General features: G+C 62.3%; 1 protein-coding gene across 1 annotated transcript; it reads right to left on the bottom strand.

Annotated features, from left to right (window-relative positions):
• Window positions 1-1,689: 1,689 nt before the first annotated feature.
• On the bottom strand, window positions 1,690-18,614 carry KASH5 (KASH domain containing 5; the record flags this gene model as incomplete). Its single annotated transcript, XM_084256987.1, has 17 exons — window positions 1,690-1,831; window positions 1,926-2,042; window positions 2,122-2,186; window positions 5,970-6,107; window positions 6,523-6,610; window positions 6,732-6,796; window positions 7,358-7,417; window positions 7,664-7,720; window positions 7,952-8,029; window positions 12,163-12,213; window positions 12,547-12,664; window positions 13,056-13,217; window positions 13,432-13,498; window positions 14,512-14,576; window positions 15,007-15,193; window positions 15,664-15,768; window positions 18,572-18,614. 17 exons carry the CDS (start codon window positions 18,612-18,614, stop codon window positions 1,690-1,692), a joined length of 1,608 nt encoding a protein of 535 aa, XP_084113113.1.
• Between the last annotated feature and the right edge of the window lie 1,535 nt (window positions 18,615-20,149).

Here is a 20,149-nt window from a genome sequence, read left to right as displayed (position 1 = left end):
CTCTTTGCACCCCCTGATCATTTTTTTTATTTTTATTTTTATTTTTATTTTTTTTAATTTTCTAGAGGCATGTCTTATTTATTTATTTTTTATTATTTGTTTGTTTGTTTGGTTTATACATGCACTGGGTACAGTCAGAAGCGCGGGAGGGTGAGAGAATTCACCAGAGCCAGAGCAGGGAGCAGAGCAGGCAGAAGGACCGAAGTACACTGCTGAGGGGAGCAGCGGGCGGCAGGAGAGGTCTGCGCGCCATGCGGGACCCTCACCGGTGGCCGGGGAGCAGCCGGGGATCGAACCGGCGCTGCAGAGGCCGCAGGTAGCTTCGCAACCCAGCGCTCAACCGCTGTGCCACCGGGGAGGCCCTGATCATTTTTTTTAAAGATTTATTTTTATACAAGAACCGGGGTACAGGCCAGAGGTACAGGAGGGTGAGAAGATTCACCAGAGACAGAGTGGGGAACAGAACAGGCAGACTGACTGAAACACACTGCTAAGGGGCGCAGTGGGAGACAGGAGAGGTCTGCCACCCCATATGGGATTCTCGCTGGCAGGCTGGGATCGAGCCCCCTCTGCAGAGGCTACGGACAGGTTCACAGCACAGAGCTCAACCGCCTGTGCCACCAAGGAGGCCCGCACCCCCGATCTTAACTCTTGTTCTTCTGCCGGACACCCTCACTGCAACCAGTTGTGCTCGGCTTCCAAGGCTAAATGCAGATGTCAGTGACCTGGGAGGCTAAACCCCAACCTCCTGGCTGGCTCCTCTACCACTGTCTTTAAACAGGTGTGACAGGCCCTCACCTTGCTCAAAACTCTTCTGATGAAGGGCCTGTGGTGCTGAAGCTGTTCTCTATCTTGGGTTTCGGTTCCCTGGGCATTTCCACATGCAAAAAATCATCCAGCTGATCCTTAACAGTCATCCATTTATTTCTATGGAAGTTATGTCTCATGAAAATATAAGTAACTCACAGCAAGCACTAACACCCTCCCCCCAGGTTCCCATTATCTTGGGAGAAAACCCACACTCTCCACCCTGGCACCGCGGGACAGGCGTTTCTACAGCTTTACTGCCTAAGGTCCAGCTGTGGCCGATGGACAAAAGAGGGTCAGTTCACTTCCTGCAGGCCCTTAGTGCAGTTGGACACCTGTGAGGAGTGCCTAGCCCGCCTCCCCTTCACCCCCGCTCTGCCGGGAGAGATGCTTGGTCTCCCAGCCTCCCTTGCAGCTAGAGCGGTCGCTTAGAACGATGACACATGAACCCAGGCTGCTGCTGGCCTTGGGGTGGCTGCCACTGCTTTATCAAAAGGGATGTGTCCCCTTTTCCCTGTAGACGTGATATGAAACTACCAGGCCTGCCACCTCCCGAGCAGGAAGGGCTGAGAAAAATCAGAGAACCAAGCACTCCAGCCCAGCCGCCCTCCTCCGGACATGCTCTATGAGGAAAACATAACCTGCTCTTAACCCACGACAGGGCGTGTGCTATTAAGAAGTGTAGTCACCAACGATAAAACCAGGACACTTCAGGTAAACACGTACCCTGGGGGTGTGTACCCTGGGCACTGTGTCTGGGGCCCCAATATGAGGGGGAGTCCCAAGTGAGGGGGTACAACAATGGGCATAACAGTAGAAGGAGCCTTGGGAGTTCATTGAACAGGACATTGCTCTGACCAGGACATGGCTTGGGGCCATGGCTCACACTGGGGGGGGCTGGAGGTAGTAGAGCTGGAGGTGGGGCCAGGTGGGGGGCGGGGACTGGCCCAGCAGCACGATGGACAGCAGCAGTAGCAGCAGCAGGCCCAGGACTGGTGCTGGGATCAGGAGGTGCCGAGTGACCCTGGTACGGAGGGAGACAGGGGTCAAAGTGGGGTCTAAGGCAATGTGGCCAAGTCTGACCACCGCCCTCCTTCTGGAGGTGCCTTGGGGAGCACCTGAGCTGCTGGGAATGCTGGGGGTGCAGGTAGAGCTGGCCGCAGACGGGGCTCCTGGCTGGCACCAGGTCCTTCACCACTGGCACCAGGGCTCCCTGCAGGTCGGGCTCCATGGCGCTGCGGAGAGGAGGGCAGAGTCATGGTGAGGGGCTTCCTCACCGCCCCCAGGCCCCTCTCAGCCCGTGGCTCCCCTCACCTCTCAGGACTTCCCGGGCCTTCTTCTCCCGGGTGCGGGTCTCTGGGAGGCATGGGGAGATCGGCCTGGAAGGACAAAGGAGACAAACTTGAGTCACTGTATCCTGGGTTGGGAGAGGCCCGTGGTTCAGCCCACACATGGAAAGAGGGACACTGGGGCTCAGTGTGTGTGTCCCCAAGGCACAGAGCCAGGCTGGGCCCCCAGCTCTGCCAGTTCCCGCTGTGTGTCCTTGGCAGGCAGCCCCCTCTCAGTGCCCGGAGTTCCCATCTTCCGGACAGACCCCCTGACGGTGCCACCTCACCGGCCCCAAGCTGAGACTGACCCAGCGTGAGAATGCGGGTGAGGAACAAAGCCAGGGGGCTCAGCCCCGCCAGGCACGCGGGGGGCTCGGCGGGGAGCTGCTCTGCGGTTATCCCCGCAGATCCTCCCCGGGGGCAGACTCTGTCTTCTGGAGGCCCCCACCCCAGCGCGGGGCCTCATCCAGGGCGAACCCGCCCGCTGGGCGCGCAGCCCGGGAGCAGTGAGGTGTCGGGAGGGGAACACTGGGCGCGCGCCCATGCAGGAGCCAGACACGGAGCCAAAGCAGCGAACCGCCGCAGCAAACGAGTTAGAACCTAGCGGATGTGGACCGCGGACATCTCCGGGGTCCAGAGGGCTGCAGAGAAGGGTCAGGTGGGATCGGGGAAAGCGGGGGTGGGGGGAAGGTTTCAACAGAAAGGCTTCAACGTCCCCAGCACGCCAAGGCCGCGCTGCCGCCTCATCCCCCTGAGGACCTCCAGGTCTTGGGCTTCCCCAAGCAGCCTCGGGCCCGCGGAAGATGAGGGCGAGGGGGAGGAGGCGATAAAAGGATTCGAAGACAGACTAAGGCGAGCGCCCCGCCCCGCTGCGCCACCTGCTGCGCCCCGCTCTGCCGGAGCCCCCGTCTCCATGGAGGGGAGCCTCGCGTGGGGCCAGGCCGCTCGGGAGCCCGCCCTGACCCCGGAGGGCGCCTGTGTCCGGGAGAGGGCCTGACGCACACCGGGGCTCCCGCGCTCCGCCGAGGTGGGCGGGCTCCGAGCCGCGCTCCCCCGCCTGCACCCCGCCCTCTCGCGGAGCGGAGCGCGGAGCCGGCGGGCAGGGAGTTCTGCGGCTGGCCGGGGAGCGCCGGCCCGAGCCGGTGTGTGGGCGCATGTGCGTGTGCATTTTCGCAATCCGGGGGTGTAGCTGCGTCTCCGAGGCCTGTGGCGTGGCGGCTGGGCGAGGTGTGTGTGCTCGGAGGTCCCCCGGGAACATTCTGGCCGCCCACTGGCTTGGAGGACTCCCCCGCCCGGCACTGGCCATTCTCATTAGCTGCGGAGAGGCCTTGTTATCTCTCGGCCAAGCGGTTTTCCTGTCTGTTCCCGAGGAGTGGGTGTGTGGTGGGGGGAAGGAGCTGCGTTTCAGACTGCCGCCCTGAGGGGGGACCAGGAGGGGTACCTACCAGGACCACGGTCCCTGCTTCCTCTTCTTCCTCTCTTCTGGGCAACCTGGGGTGATAACAAAGTCACAGCAACCTCTTTCTCCTCTGCTGGCTCGCATTCGCATGCTGGGGGGCTGGGGGGCCCTTTAACACAGGAGTCTTAACCAGGCCCTGTGGATGGGTCTGTGGGGGGGGGTGTCTTGAGGCCTCGGGAGCAAATGGCTGTCAGGAGGTCAGCATTTGAATTTTTCAAGGCCAATTTTCCCAAATTCTCAAGAGTTTGTGATTTCAACAAGGGGGGGCTGTGTCTCCTCAATGACTTATTTCTCAGTCAAGTTATTTCTGAGTCAAGTTTCTGTCTCTCCCACCCCCAAAATGCACCCCAGAATCACTTCTCTGAGACTCAAAGGCCTGAGCAGAACACCCCCCCTTCCTGGCTGGGGTGCTGCGTCTTTTGAGTGAGTCTGTCCCGCAGGGTCCCCTTTGAGGACCTGGCCTCTGGGATGTAAGGCATGACCCCAGTCAGTCTCTGAGGCCCAAGTCCAGCCTCTGCCCCTCCGAAGGGCACTGCCGCCCAAGCCCCAGAGGTGCCACTTTGGGGTCTCAGACCTCAAGCTGCGCAGCTGGAACATCCCTGGAGACGTAGATGTCCATTCCCCGGGACCAGCGGTCCAGCCCTCCATTGGCCACTGCCTCCGCCGGCTTTAGGCCTCACCCTCAGGAGCGGGGGCTTCCTCAGCTCCCACCCAAGAAGGTGTCCAGACCTCTTGGCCCTGACTTGCCCTTCCTACCCCCAACTTCTATTTCTTGGGGCCCCCTGCTCCCACCCCTCCATGTCCACGTCACCCCTCTGGCCACCTTTAGGGGCCACAGGATCCCCATCTCCCTCAGTTCCAGCATCCCATTCCCATCCAGTGGACCCCCGCCTCCCCCCAAGGGCTGCTGCTCAGCTCCTTCCCTCCACTTCCTGGTGACGCAGGGAGGTCAGCTCAGGAGCCCCCTCCAGCCCAATCTCAGCTCTCCCAGACAAGCCCAATTAGAGGCCGAGGCAGGCAGCCTCATTAGATGCTGCAGCCGGGAGCCTGAGGAGGGAAGCGGGAGAGGGAGGCGCCTCCGCAGGAAACCAAAGGCCCAAGGCCAGGGCCCAGGAGGCCTGGGGCGCAGAGACCGGAGCTTTCTGTCCACGCGCAGTCACGGGACACACAGCTGGCGCTCACCTGGGCCTCTCACAGAGTGACTGAGTGCGGTGGGGGCCTAGGCTGCCTGATTCCAGACCCCACCCCACCAGGCCTCACTCATCCGGGGCTCCCTGCGGCCTTGGGAGGGGAGAGCTCCAAAAGGGCGGCTAAGACCCAGCGTCTGCCTTCCTGACCTGTCTCTGGCTGAGGGTGTCCTGTGCAGACACCACCCTTCAGCACCCACTGGGCTTGGCTCCCGGGGGCCTACCCTGCCAGGTCTCCTGGAACCGGCTGGGGCAGGACCTGTGCCCAGGCCAGGAGTCGCCAGGGCAGGCGGGGTCTGACTCATCTCCTGGACCCCAGGCCCATGCCTGGCTCCCTCGGGGGCTTCCTGTCCCCCACCCGCGGAGAGGCAGAAGTGGTTCACGGAAGAACCGAACGAGCTTCTTACCACATCAACTGCTCCTTCCTTCCTTCCGACTCTGCCTGGAACTCGCTCTGTGGGAAGGAACAGGTAAGGGCTGCTGGCTGCCACACGGGCAAGAAATGACCTCTGCCTGTCCTCCCCTTACCCCGCAAGCCCAGGAGTCCAGGTCGGCGAGACACCAGGGGCCACCCCCGCAGCCTCTCACCTGGGCTCAGAAGGGGCTCAGCATGTCCCCGTCGAGACCCCATTCTCCCACGTTCTTAGACTTGAGGTGGCCCCGCCACCTGCGCTTCCTCAGAACCCAGAATGTTTTCTCTGGAGACATCTCAGCCTTGCCTGTGCTCGCGACCTCCAGCTCCCCCCTATTTTCTGTCTCTGTGCACCCACTGCCTCCAGGCAGCCCCTCCTATGTCCCTCAGGACCCTCGCCACAAGTGTTCTTGGAGGCCCAGCCCCAGGCCATCCACCTAAAGGCCATTCCTGCCCCCATTCTCCCCCAATCCCTCCTGTCCATCCCGAGGCCGCAGCCTGGCTCAGGCCTCATCCTCTCCTCTGACCTTTGCCCCAGCCTCCTCCCTGGCCTCCCAGCCTCTAGTGCCCACATGGCCCCCGAGGGGTCTTCCTACATCCAGAGCCTCGTGCCCTCCCTGCTCAGTCCTGCAGCCTGGCAGCGAGAAGTACCATCCCTGAGCTGGTCCCCAGCTTCATCTCTCACCAGTCACCCCAACACGCGCCTATGGGATGGGGCTCAGTCCAGGCACATGGAGTCGCGGGCCCCCTTCCCAGCTCCTGACCCCCAAGCTCACGTGTCCCCCACTTGTGGCTGCAAGTGGAAGCTCAGCGTCCTTCCTGGTCTCAATGACCACTTCTTCCCACTGCCACACTCCGCACAGAGGGCTGCCGAGGCCGGAGGCCGCCACTTCCTGTTCCTGGAGAAGTTGGATCTGAGGTCAGGGAGGGCCGGAATACATGAGGGCAGAGATGGGGCCTGAGGTGGGAAGGGAGGTGGACGGGGGCTGCTGTGAGGCCAGGCTGGGGAGTGGTGGAGGTAGGACGCGGGAAGGGTCTGGAAGCAGGACCAAGGACTGGGTTAGCAATTAGGTGGTCCTGGGGGAGATGGGGTAGGAAGAACCAGGGCTGGGTGAGCTCAGGGCTGGTGCTGGATGGTTTGGGACCCGAGGCAACAGCTGGGATTCGGCCACCTCTGTGATGGCGACGTGGGTTAGGGGCTTCCCAAGAGGACCAAATATCCAGAGCTCTGGGGCCACAGGACGAGCTCGGTGGGAGGGTCAGAGCGGGGAGATGTTGGGGGTTTCTGCCTGGGTGGTGTCTGGTGAGTTTCGAGGGTGCCATGCCCACCTGCTGAATGGCCTTGATTTCCACGCCCAGCGAGGGAGGCAACAGCCCGGTGCAGTCCATTCTCCTGACCTGCGCCCCTTCGGGGAGCCTGCCCACACAGTCGGGAGGGGAAGGTGTCCTCTGTGCCTGTCTGCCCCTGTGAGCCGGCCCACAGCGGGGTCCCCCCTGGGCCTGCCCTCCCGCCTTTCCACCCCCAGTGTTCCACTCACTCATCCGACTCCTCCAGGCTCTGACTCAGCTGCTCCTCCAGGTGTGAGATTTCCAGTCTCAGCTCCTGCAGAGGACAGAGCGGGGCTGCCTGCCTCTCCGCTTTCCCCCCACTGCACCCCTGACCTTCCATGGTCACTCCCACCCTGACTTCTCTGGGCTCCTCCAGACACTGCCCGGGGAAGAAAGCAGGAATGGGAAGGCCGAGAGAGGCAGCGCTGTGGGACCCAGACGGTAACCCGCAGGCCAAGGCAACTCAGAAAAGGCAGGCAGGGATGGCGGGACATGGACCAAGGAGGGCAGGTGCACAGAGAGGCACGCAGAGAGGAGTCGTGGGGAGATAGAGGGGGCAGCAGAAGAACCTAGCTCCTAAGTGGGGCAGGGACCCAGCTGAGGTGGGAGGACACCCCGCAGCGAGTGAAACTGAACAGAAGATGGAGCGTCACAGAGAAAGGAACGGAGGAAAATGAAGCCAGAGACAGAAGAGGTGAGAGACGGAGCTGAGCCACGCGCTGGAGGAGGAGGAGAGGGGAGGAGATTGGGACAAGGCCGACAGAATGAAAGAGGCAGCCAGTCCCGGAAACGGCCAAAGGCAAGGGGCGGCGCAGGGGCCTCTGGGCGGGCTTACCTGGGTGGTCGTCCTGTACTCCTCCAGGGTCTTGGCCAGGTTCTCCGCGTGGCGGGTGCGCTGGGAAAGCCCAAAGCCTACTGAGCCGGCCCAGGCCCCGAGGACCACGAGGCCAGGCCGGGGTTGGGGGGTGGTGACCTGGGGGAGAGCTGGCCCCGGCGGGAGCAGGGGCTCCCGGATTCTCCCAGGTCTGCCTCGTGACCTCACGGAAACCCTCAGCCTCGCCGCTGCTCATGCCCCTTCCAGACTCGGGGCAGGAGACGGGCCAGGGCCCCGGGAGGCAAGTTTCTCTCCCGGCCTCCTCACCTCCGAGAGGACGGTGTCTCGCTGGCAAATGAGGCTTTCGCATTCACAGAGCTGGCGCTGCCAAGGAAGGAGCCCATTGTCTGCCTGCCCGCCCGGCCACCTGCCCTCCCGCCCCGCCAGGTCCCTCCGCTCAGCCGCCCTCGGCTGACGGCAGCTGCACCCGGAGGAGAGGGGTGTCCACGGGGCTGCGCGGCCGCCCCAGGCAGCAAAGGCCGCAGTGGCTAAAACTGGAGCTGGGACATGGCCCGGGGAGGCGGGGGGTCATCAGGCACTGGGGAGGGGTGGCACCTTCAAGGCATCCTTCTCCGTGGCCAGCTCCTCGCTCCTTTTTTTCACTCCGTCCCTCTCGGCCAGGAGCTTCCCATTCTGGAAGGAGGAACAACAGTCAGGTTCACTTCAGCAAGTGTCAGCAGAGCTGACATCGGCCGAGCATGCACGGCGGGTGGGGGTGCCCAGGCTCCACATTTCGGTGCTTTAGCCCATTTCCTCCCTCCAGCCACCCTGTGGGTCTCAGTGTCGATTTCCTGGGCATCAGGAAGCAGGTGCCCAGCTGCCAAAAACGAAGATCAGACGGGATCCACTTGACAGGGTGGCCACCAGCCAAGCGGAGCCATCGTAGTGCTGAGCCATGTGCTCACTCACTTCTTGGGCCCCAGGTTAAAGAGAGGTGCGGGGACCAGGAAGGGGAGCTGCCGGTGGTCGAGTCTGTTCACGAGCACAGAGCGTTCAGAAGGGGGACGCTACATTTCAACAAACAATCATTTTAAAACTTTTTTGAAAACTCTGTAGGGTAATTCTGTTTAACGCATAAAAGTAAAAACAAGTCAGTGAACCCCCTTTATCCAGCACCCGGTTTCCATAATCATATGCATGTTCCCGGCTTGTTTCTTCCACGCTCCCGGTTGTCCAGTTTCCTTGACCAGATCATTTTAAAGCCAAGTGCAGGCAGGTGATCCCCTGCAGTTTCCACTGGAAGCTTCTCTTCTCGCGCTGACTCGCATGTAGCAACTGGCGCCGCTTCCTACCCCATTCGTGGTCCTTTTGCATTATGGGTACCTCCCCCATGTCCTGTCACACTTGGCCTGTTGGAACGAGGCTCCCAAGGAGGCCCACAGCCGCTGTTGGTTGACATGCCACGTTCCTTTCCTCCTGACAGCGAGGTCCTGCCTCCTCAAGCCTGGACCTTGTGGGGAGTCACTACTTTTGTGCAAGAACCCAGGTGATGTCTTGAGGACCTGGTGGCTTGGCCTTGGCCTTCTTCCCGGTGCAGGACAGCCCCGATTTCCTCCAGTCTCGTTATTCCATCCACGCTAGTGGGTAGACCCAGGGCCTTGTCCCCACTATGGGTTCAGTGTTTCAGTGGGAAGTTGTCACGGATGCCGCTAAGCACATGGAACTGTGCCACTCGGGAGGAACGGGGTGTCTGTCCTACAAAGGCCTGTTTTCTGTGTCATCATCCCCAATTTTAATGAGTGAAGCTAAGGAATGCAACCAAGGTCCCATGGGGAGGGCTTGGATTCGAAAGCAAATCTAATTCCAAACCCTGTGCTTCTACCCCCAGACTCTCCGGGTGCCTGGCGCAGTCCTGGGTGAGGAAGGGGCCTGGCAGACGGCCCTCCCTGCCGGCTCATCACTAGAGGAGGAGCTGGAGCTGGAGGAAGCAGATGCTAACCCCCACCTCCTGGGCTTTGGTGAGGCCAGGACACCGCAGGGGCCCAGAGGAGGGGGCGGGGAGGCACTGCCCGTTAAACAACAGGGCCACCAAAGGGTAGCCCCACCGGCCACAAAATGGCACCCAGGGGTGAAACAGCCTGAATTCCAGTCTTGAGTTTCTGGACACCAAAATCCTAACAAGTTGTACAGAGTTTCTATGTGAGGTGGTCACTGGGGGGAAGACAGCATTTCGGGGCCGGCAGGCAGTCTTTCCTTCATCATACCCTGCTCCAGGCACCCCAGGGGATACCAAGGCCAGCGCCTCTCTCTCTCCAGTGGGCTGGGCGCCAAGTCCTCCATCAGTCTCGGCCTCAGCAGGCCTGGGCTGCCAGGTGAAGGGCGAGGAAGGACGGGCCAGGAATGCTGTGTCGACATCTGTCCACCTGGTAGGGATTTGCAGGCTGGAGCCTGGGCCTCTCGGCAGGGCACCTGGTTACTCAGTCACCCCGCCTTCCCCTGCAGTAACCTGAGCGCTCCTCACTGTAGGTTCTCCATAGGAAGGCAGCGTCTGTCTGTGGTCCCTCAGCCCAGCATTACCCGCTGTAACTTGAGCCTCTGTCTATAGCTGCTCTGGAAGCAGCTGCGGGAGGGGGAGGCAGCCAGGAATAGCTCCTGGGTATCGAGCGCCTAGAATGCCCCAGCGCCCTCAGGGCACTTGGCCTGGCAGTGGCCTGTGGCGGGAGGAGGCAGACTCCGCTGGCAGCCATTCACCCCGGCTTTTCCTTGGGTTTTCATTGGAGGTTCACCTTCCACATAGCAGGCAGGGTCCATCCCAGCTTTGGGGGTGAATCAAGATGGAAATCTCAGAAATTTCGGGATGGCTGGGCTAACCCTGCGACCTTTCTCCCCCTCTGGCTTGTTTCTCAGAGGCCAGGGAAGGGCAGCTGGCCTCCCAGCCTTCCCAGCAGCTGTGGTGTCACGTGACCGGGATCTGGGGAGCTGAAAGAGCGGTTTGGAGGTAGAAGTAGAGTGCGGAGGGGCTCCAGGTAAAGCTTTTCCTTCCACTGAACAGAGAGCCTTCTCGGCCTACTTCATCCTGTCCTGAATGGGCGTGGGAATCCGGAGCAGCCATCCGTGGTCACGAGGCCACAGGCCTCGAGCCTCTAGGCCAGAGGCCATCGAAACCTCCTTTAGGGAAATGACTGTCCCTCAGATTGAGGCCACCTCCATGTTTTCTTCCTTGTGGGGCCAGAAGCCAGCGGGCCCATCGCAGCCATGTCCCTGCACCAGGGAATGTTCTGGTCATAGTCTTTTGATATCACTTTGGCCAAGTAGATGCAAGAGGGAACTTCTGCCCCTGGACTTTTGGGGAAGTTGCTCTGTGGTCTTAGAGGTGCCGGGAAGCACACCCCGTCTATACCCCACGTCTCAGGCTGTAGCAAGGGTCCCATCGCCCCAAGAGAGGGGATTTTTACAGACGAAGCAATGAAAAATTTTGGATTTAAATTAAAAAAAAAAAAAGCCATAGTAAAGATGCAGGACAAAGAGATTTGGGGGAGTTCAGGCAGAATCAGTATCACTGCGGGGACGGGGATCATAGTGTGGGGAGTCAGAGGAGAGAGTGAGAACAAGTCCTGAGCCCCCGGGTTGGCGGTGAGGTGGGAGGAAGCCCTGGCACATCTGGGGCACCCAGAGAGGTGCCCCCAGCTCGGTCTCAGGGCCAGGAGGGGTGTGAATCTTAGACTAGACACGGTGATGGGAGGAGCCACTACAGAAGGGGCCGACTGAGGCCCCCGTGGGCCTGGAGTGTCACCGGGAAGCCCCTAGATGGTGCAGAAGTTGTGAAGTGGGGCCCGAGTGGCCCTTGGGGGGCTGTGGAGTCGGCCTGAGGACCGCAACCAGCAGGTGCGGGGACGACTGTCCAGAGGCTGGGAAGCAGCACCAGGCTCCCAGCGGGCACCAGCGAGCAGTGGTGACTCAGGCCGAGGACCAGATGGGATGACAAACATCAATCTTGTGACTAGGAGAGAGAACAGCCGTAGAGTGAGGACCACCGCCTCCTGGGGCACTGAGAGGCTGTGCCGGTCTCCAGACACTTAGATGCCACCTTGTGGGGGGCAGGGGCAAGTTGCATTGATGAATTTCAGCCTCAGCATAAAAGGTGTAGTTGGGCCCAGCATTAAGTTTGGCGATGGCTCCTGTCTCTGAAGGAAGGGACTTGATGCGGACACGAGGTTGAACGGGGGGGCCTTCATGGGCTACAGCTGTCATTTCACTTTCACAATGAGCCTGGAGAACAGTAACCTGGTTTGTCAATGATGAAACTAGAAAGGGGGGGCAGCGAGTCACGCTCCTGCAGGTCGTCGGTTACCTAAGTGGCAGAGATGGGATTCAAACCCGGGGCTGACTTCAAGGCCTGTACTCTTTCCACCAGAGAAGCACGCCAGGCTGTGGGTGAGGCCGGCTAACGTGCTACGCTCCGCAGCTGCCCCCGTGGTGTGCCATGACTGGCAGCATCCTCTGCTTGAATCCTACACGCCCAGCCAGGGCGATTCGGTGACCTGCCCACTTTCACAGGCGGGACGCTGAGGCCCAAAGAGGAGGGCCTTGCTGACGCAGGCGGCACGGCGCAAACCTCAGCTCTGGTGGCCACCCCGTGCCCACGCGCTTACCGACCATAGCAGACCCCCACACCCACCCCATTTGGCGAGGTGGCCTGCAGGGACCTTTCCACAGATTCGGGATTCTGGGGTTGCGGGAGGGCATCTGGTTGCGGTCTGGAGGGGCTGGGGTAAGGTGGGAAGATTCCAAGGACTGGGGAAGGGGTGGGACGGGCCTCGACTCACCTCCTCCTGCAGAGTCTCCATCTCAGCCACCAGGTGCTGCTGCTCCTTCTCCTGTGCCGCCGGAGAGAGGACAGAGATTCTTTTCCTGCCTCCTTGTCCCCACATCACCCTTCCCTGACTGCCAACCCCACCTGGGGCTGGGAAGCCTTGGCAGCTCCTGCCATCCCTCTGGTCATGAAAGGGAACCTGGCAGCTCCTGCCATCCCTCTGGTCATGAAAGGGAAGGCAGGTAGATCCCGCCCCTGAGTCCGGGGTAAGCAGGGCCTAGATGAGGGAGAAGCCAGGGGGTCCCTTTCCACAGCCTCGCCAGGCTCTGTCGCTCAGATGCCCACAGAGGTGGAGGGAGATGACCTTTGACCTTTGTGCTCCTTGCCCAGAACCTACCGCCTGGCGGGCCTGGGCCAGAAGGCCGCGGTTCTGTTCCTCCAGGCTCCTGGCCAGAGTCTTCAGGTCCTCCAGCTCCTCATCCACGGTCTTGGCAAACTGCAGCGCCTGCTGGGTGCTGAGTGGGCAAGAGGCGGGGCACGGGAGCCAGGGGAAGGCAGGGAGTGGGGAGAGAGAGAGAGCTACTCAGGGAGACAGAAGTGACAGATCTCCTGGGGTGGGGAACAGAGACCCTGGGAGGGGGGACAGAGATCCAGAGGGCAAGGACAGAGCCTCGAGAGAGAGGCCTAGAGAAAAGAGGGGAGAGGGACAAAGTGTGGGGGGCAGAGACCTGGTTTCTACCTAAAGGACCAACTGGGTGGGCCTGGGAGATGACAATGGCGGGACCAAGACAGTCAAGGAGAGAGAAGGGGTGGGAGGGGCAGGCCGGGAGCAGGAGGTGCAGGAGGTGCAGAGCGAGCCTGGAGAGGGCCGGGTGGCAGGAGGCCGGAGGGGCGCAGGCAGCCCACCTGCGAAGCTGCTTGCGCAGGGCCAGGATCTCCTCCCCCAGGCGTGCCGCCCCCTCCTCCGCCGTCTCCACGCTGCGCTGCAGCTTGGCGTTCTCCCGGGCCAGCCGCCGGTTGCTGAGCTCCAGGTCCTCCAGGCTGCTCAGCAGGTCTGAGGTGGCGGGCCTGGGGTGGGGAAGGGCCGGGGTCACTGCCACAGCCCCCTCGGCCCGAGGCCGGCAGGTGGGTGGCGGTGGCGGGCTCTTCAGGAGTTAGGGAAGCCAGAAGTCGCCCGCTCTCCTGGAGCTGTGAGCCATCCCTGTCCCGTCACCCACTTCCCCAAGGACCCCCCGCCGGAGGGCACGGGCTAGGGGGAGGGCAGGGGCCCTGCAGTAGGTACAGCTCTGCTCTGGGGTCTTCGCCTCCGAAGCTTTCCAGGCTGGCTGGTTCCTCAGCTTCTGGGCATCCTGGAAGGGGACAGACAGGGTGACCTCAGGTGTCAGGACTCCCGGCCTAGGCCTCCACCCTCGCATGGGCCATGGGGGGGGTCTCGTCACTCCCAGGGCGGCACTGACCTCTGGCTCCTCTGCACTCGAGCAGGTTGGCTCTTCCTGGAGAGCCCCACCTACCCCTGCACTCATCACACCCAACCCCGGGCAGCTTAATGTCCTCCAAAACTCCAGGTAGCCCTGTGCCCCCACTACTGTGTTGTCCAGGCCCCTGGGGGGCTCCTCCTTATCCCCACGGCCTACCAGAGCCCAGGCCCTGTGAGTCCCCTTGCTACAGCCTCCTCTGTCCCCAACTCAGGGGCAGGGGCCGAGGGGGTCTGTCCTCACCCGGAACTGACTGGCCCTCCCCACACACAGCCCCCCCGCCCCCGCACCCCTAGCCGGCTGTAGGAAGCTCAGTGGAATGCCAAGAGATGGCATTTCTGGGCTTTGGTGGTGTTTTTCGAAGGTTGGAGAAGAACAATATTTTTCACGGGGCTCCCCAAGGCGTGAGCACCGGTCGGCAGGGCCAGGTGGGTGACTGGTCACTTCGGCAGGGTTAGCAGGACAAGAGCGCAGGTCTGCACTCCCGGGTGGGGGGCAGCGGGCGCAGGCGGAGCCCGGGCCTGTGGTCCGCAAATGCAGGAAAGCCAGCAGGCCTGAGGATCAGGGGCTATGGCGGGGAGGGGCCAGAGCACGAGGAGGAAGGGGGGGGTGTTTGGGGAGGAGAAGGGGAGGAGGAGGAGGAGGGCAAAGACAGAGCAGGGGGAGGCCCTGCAGGCCTCAGTGATGGGGCAGGAGAGGAAGCAGCAAGAAAACCCCACAAAGCCGCGGGAAGGAGGGGGTCAGCGTGGCACACTGAGGAAGGGAACTCACAGGTCCAGGCCGGAGCAGCGGCCCCTGGGGTCCCACCCTCTCCTCCGCTGTGCCGCGTGGCCGAGCCCCCCACCGTTGCCCCGTCCCCTGCGCCACTCTGTAGATAGCAGGCTCACCAGATGGCAGCTGCTGGGAGGCGAGGGCCCCCTCGAAGACAGTTTCCTCCTGCAGCTCTAATCCCCTGTATCAAAGGGATGAGGCTTAGAGCCCCTGCAGCACCCCCTCGGCCCCCCAGTCCTGACCAGCTCTGCAGGGGCATGGCGGGAGGTGGGAGGAAGGCGGGTCAGGTGAGAGCGAGCAGGCGCCATGGGGAGGAAGGTGCCGCCAGATGGCAAGGACCAGGCCGGGCCGGATGGAAGGGTAGGAGGGGCAAGCCCGGGCTGGGGAAGGAATGGCAGGGCCCCGTTGGCCCCTCAACAACCCCCCTTCTCCTTCCAGCCCCTTTTATTCCTGCCTCCCAGACCCCTCGGCGCCCTGTCAGCACCCAGTGCTCACACCAGCCCTCCCCAGACTCCTTCCCGCCGCGGGAGCTCTGGCACCTAGAGGCGCTGGCTGCGAGGCAGGTGTGAGGTGCGATCTCAGGAAGGACTTTGGGGGGCTTGGGCACCCACCCATCCAGCTGGCAGGCAGCGATCCAGTCCCGCATGACGGCCAGGAAGGTGTCCAAGTCCACGGTGGCCTTGGGGCCCTCCCCATTGGGGTCCAGGCTGCAAGCCAGGGTTTGGAGGCGTGCATCCTGAGGGCCCCTTCCGGTCACAGCCTCCAGGTAGGCCAGAACATGGGTGACGGTCACGGAGCCTGCGGGCAGAGGAGCCGAGAGGGGCGCGGCGGGTGGGGCAGGTGAGGGTGTGGCACAGGGTGTCACTGGCCTGGCAGGCACTTCTGCACCTGGGCCCAGCTGAGACACTTGGCCACAGCCTCTCCCCTCCTCTGAGACCATCCTTTTTCACCTGAAAAAGGGGCCCAGTCAGCCCCCCCTTCGGGGGAGGGCCACGGAGGACAGCTCCTGCCCCAGCCCCAAGCACCGCCCTCTAGGTCTCTGGGTTTGCCTCCCCCCACTGCCCCTCCCTCCCCCAACCACCACCCCCTATTCCACTGCCTCCCCGGAGATTCTCCCACAATCACCCACTTCCTCCTGCGGGAGCCCAAGAGGGGGCCCTAGCCCATTCCTCTCTCCTGACGCCCCAGTTTCTGGTCCCCATCTCCTCCCTTATTATTCTGCGTCTGTTCGCCCCAGTGCCCCCAACACCCTGACCTGCCCCTCCCACCTGTCTTCTGGGGGTCACAGGCTTGGAACGTGGAATTCAGTATTTGTTCCTCTAAGCTGAGCAGCATCCCCAGGCTGCCCTCCTCTGGCTGGTCCCAGAGGTACACTGAGGAGACAAGGGGGCAGCCCTGTGAGGAGGGGAGGGAGAGAAAGGGCAGCCCCAGCCCCCCATAAACAGCAGGGCAGGTTGGCGGGTTGGCCGGCGGGAGAGGAGAGGGAACTGATTCTGAGTTGGGGCTGCTCCGGGGCTGGTGGGCAGCAGCAGGGTGCTGCCGTGAGGGCAGCAATGTGAGGGTCTTTCAGTCACCTCCCCCCAACCTGGCCTGTCTTTCAGGCCTGGAGTCCCCGCTGCGGCCTAATCCGTTGAGTCCAATCCTCTCAGGAGCCCCGATAAGGGGACACCCTGAGCTCACTCTTCTTCCTCTCCGGCTCAGCCTCCCAAGCTCTGCTTAGAGGGGGGGTGGGGGCAGGGGAGGGCAAAGAAGAGAGGATTCTGGGAGGAGCCCAGGGTGAGGGGGGCTCTGGAGCCAGGAACAATCCAATAAAGCTCGGGCAGCCTGCATCGATCCCACCAGCCACATCTCCGGTCTCCCAGCCCGCCCGAGGGCCGGGTCTCCTGCCCCTCCCCCCACCAAGGCTGGTGTCACCAGAGCCCACAGTCAGGGCAATGGCTTTGGGGGCTGGGGCGATGCAGGCAAGGTGGGCAGGGGGAGCCCTTCATCCGAGCCCAGCTGCTGACAGTGGGCAGGTTGCTTTGCCTTTCGGAGCCTCAGTTTCCCCGCTGGTAAAATGGGGGTCAGGGTTAGTTCTGTGTTTGTGAAGAGTGCCCCCTCCTCCCCGTGCAGTTTGTGTCGCTGCCCTAACCACCAGGCCCGCACACAGCAGGCGCTCAATACATGCTCCCCGCCAGATGCCACTGGGCCAGCAAGGCCTCCCTGCCAGGGCTGCAAGTTGCCTGAGGCCCTGCCCCGGGACAGCTGGGCACGGCAGGGCCCCAAGCCAGCCGAATAGGGAGCAACCTGGGAAAGGACTCAACCTCTCTGAGCCTCAGTTTCTTCCTGGGGAAAGGCGGGTGGTGTTACCTTCCTTCCAGGGAGACAGGAGATAAAACCCCAGGAAGGGCCAGGGGAGGCTCCATAAACGAATGGGCCACTGTCCAGCCTCTTCTGAGCGCCACGCCTGGACTCTGGTGGCTGTCCTCACGGGCCCCCCTCTCGGATGAGATGCGGGCCTGGCCCAAGGGCACCTGTTCAACTAGGGGCCTTCTTCTTCCTTCTGCCTCTTCAGGGGTTCCTTGTACGGAGCTAAAATTCAACCCTTGGGGTTTTAATCTCCTTGGAGAGGGGAGCAGAAACCCACTGTCAAGGAGATGCCAGGTCCATTCACGCCTGGGGATCATCTGCTCACCTCATCATCCCCTCCATGGTGAGGTAAGGAGGGCCCTGGGGTGCAGCAGGGTCCAGGGAGAGTGCAGCCTGCGTTATCCTGGCAGTCTCCCCTGCTTCCCACCTGTGCTTTTCTTTACTTCCTCCCCGAGACGCTGTCTCTGTGTGGGGTTCCCATCCTGCTCTAGTTTTCTCCACCTTTCTCCCCATCGCTTTCTTGGAATCCCGTCTGTCTCCACACCTGTCCCGTTTCGCCCACAGCTCCTCCGCTCTGTGCTTCTCTTGTCATCTCTCGGCCACTCTCCATGCTCCAGCCTCCCCCTGCCCCCTCAGTCTCCACCTCTCCTGGGTGAGTCCCTTCTGGTGCAGGCGCCTCCCCTACCCGCTCGCCCTCGCGCGGTTCCCCGGTGGCCGCTCGCCCTCTGCTGGCGCCGGCCGAGTCTAGCTGTTAGCACCGGCCTGCTGGCCCAGGCGCCCGCCGCTGCAACCTTCCTGCCTGGAAAGCCAGTGTCCAGGCCCACGGCCCCAAGAAAAGAGGCAGGCCATGGGGCTGGTTGCGGGGAACATCCTAGAAGGGGATCCTGCCTCTCCCTCCCCATCACCTCAGGCTTGCCCACTTGGGTGAGATCCAGAGGGTACCCCAGCCTCTTCCCGCTACCGTCAGCTTTCCTGCCCCGCTGGGTCTGCCTCTGCTGGTCACTGAGGGACAGTCACTGAGCTCCCGCTGAGGGTCAGGCACTGTTCCAGGGCCCGCGCGCCCACAGGCCCCCAGCAACCCCCAGGCTGGCTTTTGGGGTGCTTGAACCGTGGGAACTGAGATGCCCCATCAGTGTCAGGCGCACACCAGATCCTGAAGACTTGGCATAAAAAAATAGAGCATCTCCAGGCCACTCCCCTGCCAGTCCCAAGCCGGGGGACGCTATTTTAGACATACCGAGCTAAGTAAGGTCTGTGACTGCCGTTCACTGGCCTGTTACTCTGTTTAAAATGTGGTGACTACAATTTTTTTGAATTACATTTTTGGCTCCGACGTGGGACGGGGCTGCTCTGGGGGCTGTCTGGGGACACCAGTGACTAAAACTAGCGCTGCCCACGGAGCTCCTGCTCTCGCCGGGGAGACAGACGGAACAGGTAAGCAGAGGCCAGTGCTGCGGGGAGAAGCAGCCAAGGGGAGGGGGTGACCCCCCCCTGCTTATGGAAAGCAGAGGCCTGAATCCAGTGAGGGCCAGGCTGCCCCCCACAGGGAGGGGCGTGGTGAGGGCCCTGCTCCGCCAGGGGAAACAGGGAGTACGAAGCTTCTGCTCTGGCTCCTGGCCTTTCCAGAGCAGCCAGATAAGGTGTCCCCACAAGTGGGCACACAGTGGGCACTCGGTGAAAGCGCCTTACCTCCTACCCTGCACCGAGGTAATGGAGGCTCGGCCACGCCAAACCACCTCTCCCAAGCCCCTGAGTCCCAGCCAGGCATCTCATTCACCCGCTGCTCCCTCGCCCTCTGAGGGGGCAAACAGGGACGCAGCCACCTACCTTTAGCAGCGGGGCCACCTGCCCGGCTTTCTGGCTGGTCCATGGGCCACCTCAGCCACTCGGCAGCAGCCGGTGAAGCTAGCAGCCTCCCTCCATCGCTGGGAGGGACCAGAGGGGGACCAGTTGCCCCGACAGCTCCTGGAAGGACAAGCCAGAGAATGGCCTCCTCAGACAGCCACTTTGGGGTGGGGACCCGCCCTGCCCCACCTGTGCCTGGGGCTACTCTGGGTTCTCAGAACCTGTTTGCCCACCCCCGTCTGGACCAGGGCAGGGCCGCCCAGACCTGTTTTATGGATTGGAGATGTGGGGTGGGAAAATGGGGGCCCGAGTGGGTGGCAGAGATCAAAGGGGGGCCTACGTGTGGGGGGATCTCCTCACCTCCCTTACTCCCCAACAGCTTGTCAAGTCTCCAGTCCTGTCCCTTATACCCTGTCCCCTCCTCTCCTTCCCTATAGCTCGGGCTCAGGCCTTGTCCTCGGCCCCTGGCCCCTTGTCCCGGTCTCCTCCTGGCCTCCAGTCCATCCCCACAGGGCCCCAGCACTGACCTGCCCCTCACTCTCAACATTCTTCCATGGCTCCCCAGCACCACAGGGGCAGAGCCTAGACCCTGGACTGGGAGGAGGGTGCTGCACACTGGCCTAGCTCACCGTCCACACCAGCGGTGCGCTGTTCCCCCACTGGGCTGCTGTCCCCCCTCAGGGGTCTGCCTGGGATACCCTCCTTGCCAGCCCTTCCTGTGTCTGCTCACTCGCCCATGCTCTGGGAAGACGTGTCTGAAGGAGGCGCTAGCTGGGGCTCCTACATCACCCCGGTTGGCCATCATTCTGGCCAAATCAACCTGTTTGGAACCATTGGCCTCCACCTCTTCCCTGCACCCAGTCCTCTCCTGGCTCCGTGGTGCCCCTGGCACGACTAAGTTCTCGTCCCCCAGGCTGGGTGGTGCGGAGGGGCCTCAGCAACTGCCACTCTCCTCGGCATCAGCCACCCCCAGCGCTCACCCCCAGTGCCGTTCCATGGCCTCTGGTCCCATGGCCTCTGAGGCCTGGGCACTCGGCTCACACTGGCCTCACTTGTGGCCCTTCCCAGGCTCCCAGCCCCTCTTCTGCTCCCCCCCCCCCCACGTCTTCCCTGAATCCATGGAGCAGCCAGGGACTCCCTCCACTGTGCCTCAAGACTGCCCAGCCTGCCTCCGTTACCACCAGGCTGACCCTGAGATTTATAGTCTCAACTCCAGGACAAAGCGAAAGGGGTGCTATTAACGATGACACTGGACAACGGTGCCCAACTGGACTCAACTGGGCACGCGGGGCACTGTCCACCCCACCCCACCAGCTCAGCCCCCCATCCCACACCCCGCTCGCCCCAAACGGGCACACAACCTTGGATCGCACCCTTCCTGGTGGCTTTTAGAACATCCCAGAAAAAAAAGATCTTTTAAGGGCGACCCTTCCAGGGTTTGGACGACACTGGAGAGCAGGTGTAAAGGGGGCCCCGAGTGGGGGAGGGTCCCTGCTGACCGCAGCTTGGGGAACAAACTCCCTGGAGGGTACCCAGGTTCATCATCAAGGTCTCTGATGG

The sequence above is a fragment of the Talpa europaea genome (assembly GCF_964194135.1).
Source record: "Talpa europaea genome assembly, chromosome: 16".
Classification (NCBI taxonomy): Eukaryota; Metazoa; Chordata; class Mammalia; order Eulipotyphla; family Talpidae; genus Talpa; species Talpa europaea.
Note: the sequence above shows the minus strand (reverse complement) of the source record. Positions and strands in the feature narration are given on the sequence as shown.